The sequence below is a fragment of the Gavialis gangeticus genome, unplaced genomic scaffold (genome assembly GCF_001723915.1).
Source record: "Gavialis gangeticus isolate Ggan-Ray unplaced genomic scaffold, GavGan_comp1, whole genome shotgun sequence".
Lineage (NCBI taxonomy): Eukaryota > Metazoa > Chordata > Crocodylia > Gavialidae > Gavialis > Gavialis gangeticus.
This window is the reverse complement of record NW_017729025.1, coordinates 102,600,094-102,601,603: the sequence shown is the minus strand read 5'-3', so window position 1 is coordinate 102,601,603 and position 1,510 is coordinate 102,600,094. Positions and strand designations below refer to the sequence as shown.

General features: G+C 46.4%; 1 protein-coding gene across 1 annotated transcript in view; it reads left to right on the top strand.

Moving 5' to 3' along the window:
- The window catches only part of API5 (apoptosis inhibitor 5), a 28,061-nt gene that overhangs the window by 22,215 nt on the left and 4,336 nt on the right, over positions 1-1,510 (top strand). Inside the window, exon 12 of the mRNA XM_019519368.1 lies at positions 768-844. Within this exon, the coding sequence (XP_019374913.1) occupies positions 768-844 (77 nt within the window). The remainder of the gene's footprint in view (positions 1-767; positions 845-1,510) is intronic.

The window sequence follows — 1,510 nt, the reverse complement described above, 5'->3', positions numbered from 1 at the left end:
GGGGGGGGGGGGGGGGCCACAGACTTCCCAAGACCCCTCAGGTCTTGCTACATGCCTGTGCTGGCTGGTCTGGGGCATGAGCAACACATGGGGGGGAACCATGGATACTCTTGCCCCTACATATCAGATCCTGCATATGCTCTGGCTGGTCCGGGACCCATGCTGCGTAGGGTGGCTGCCCTGCATGGGCTGGAGTGGGCACCACATAGGAAGCATCAGAAAAAGCAGGGAGGTGCTACGAGTGCTGGATCCGGCACTAGGAAGGGGTGGATCCTGTACTGGGAGCTCTGTGGGCTGTGGCCCTACACCTGGATTGGCTTTCCCTCTGAGGTGTGCTGAGCTGGGTGCTTGCTGTGACCCTTTGGTGTCATCCACAGCACTTCACATAGTTCTGAACCAGTTTCCACTCAGTGATATTTGGAAATGGTTCAGTTGTTGTGTGTGTCCACACCCATTAACTGAGTGGCAGGGATAGCAGAGAGGCAGGCCTGCACAGGAATCATTGAAACTCTTTATAGTAATGAGTTTCACAGAGCTGTGAGTGAAATTGTTAGGCTACTGTGTCAGTTCATAGGTCCATGTTAAACACAAGTTGTAGTTTAGATTCCCTGGTAGAGTGTGTGAAATGAGCTAACTGATTTTTTTTCAGATTGAAGTTTTAGGATTCTGAAACAATGGTTTGGTTTAAGAGGAATCTTTAGAAAAAGCTCTTTATCATTGTGGATTTCATCATGGGATAAAATTTCACACATTTTGTTTCCTTTTAGGATCTCTTCCACATTCCCCCTTCTTATAAGAGCACAGTTACATTGTCCTGGAAACCTGTACAGAAGGCTGATGCAGGGTAAGTGTTGCAAGAAATCTTGCTTAATATGCTGCCCTAATACTCACATTGTTGAATCCTCATTTTGTAACATGTAGTAACTTTCTAGTACATGTTCAGCATGCAGTCAGAAAGGACACATTCATAGGTGAAATTAAGATTCTGTTGCATAAAAGTTCATTGTATTTATTGGGCAGATTATATTATGCATTGTGATAAGGTCCGGAGTCATCATGACTGCGGTTATGGAAATGCAATGTAAAATGTCTAGTCTTGCTCCGGTAAAACGCAAAATATTTAATCAGTGGAGAGCAGCCTAACTTTATCTTGTGAAGGATTTATAGTATCGTCATCTAGGATTGTAGATGTAATGTAATGTTGAAGCATTTCAGATGCCTTTTGAAATGCTTTAGAGGGCCAGCAGCAAACATACATGCTCTTTGAAACATCCCAAAATCAGCTGAACTGCTTCAGCTCCTGTTATGTGCTCACAGCTCTGGCGTGAGACAAAATCCATGGGTCATCCAGAATCTCACAGTATTCCATTCACCCTGCTGCTTTTCCCCCTACCCCACCCTCTCCTTCCCGTGTGTTGCGGGGTGAGAGCTGGGAAGACAGGCTGACGTCCTTCCTGCTTTCCCACTACCTGGTCACTGAACCCTGGCTGCTCCTGCCACCCTCCCCCCA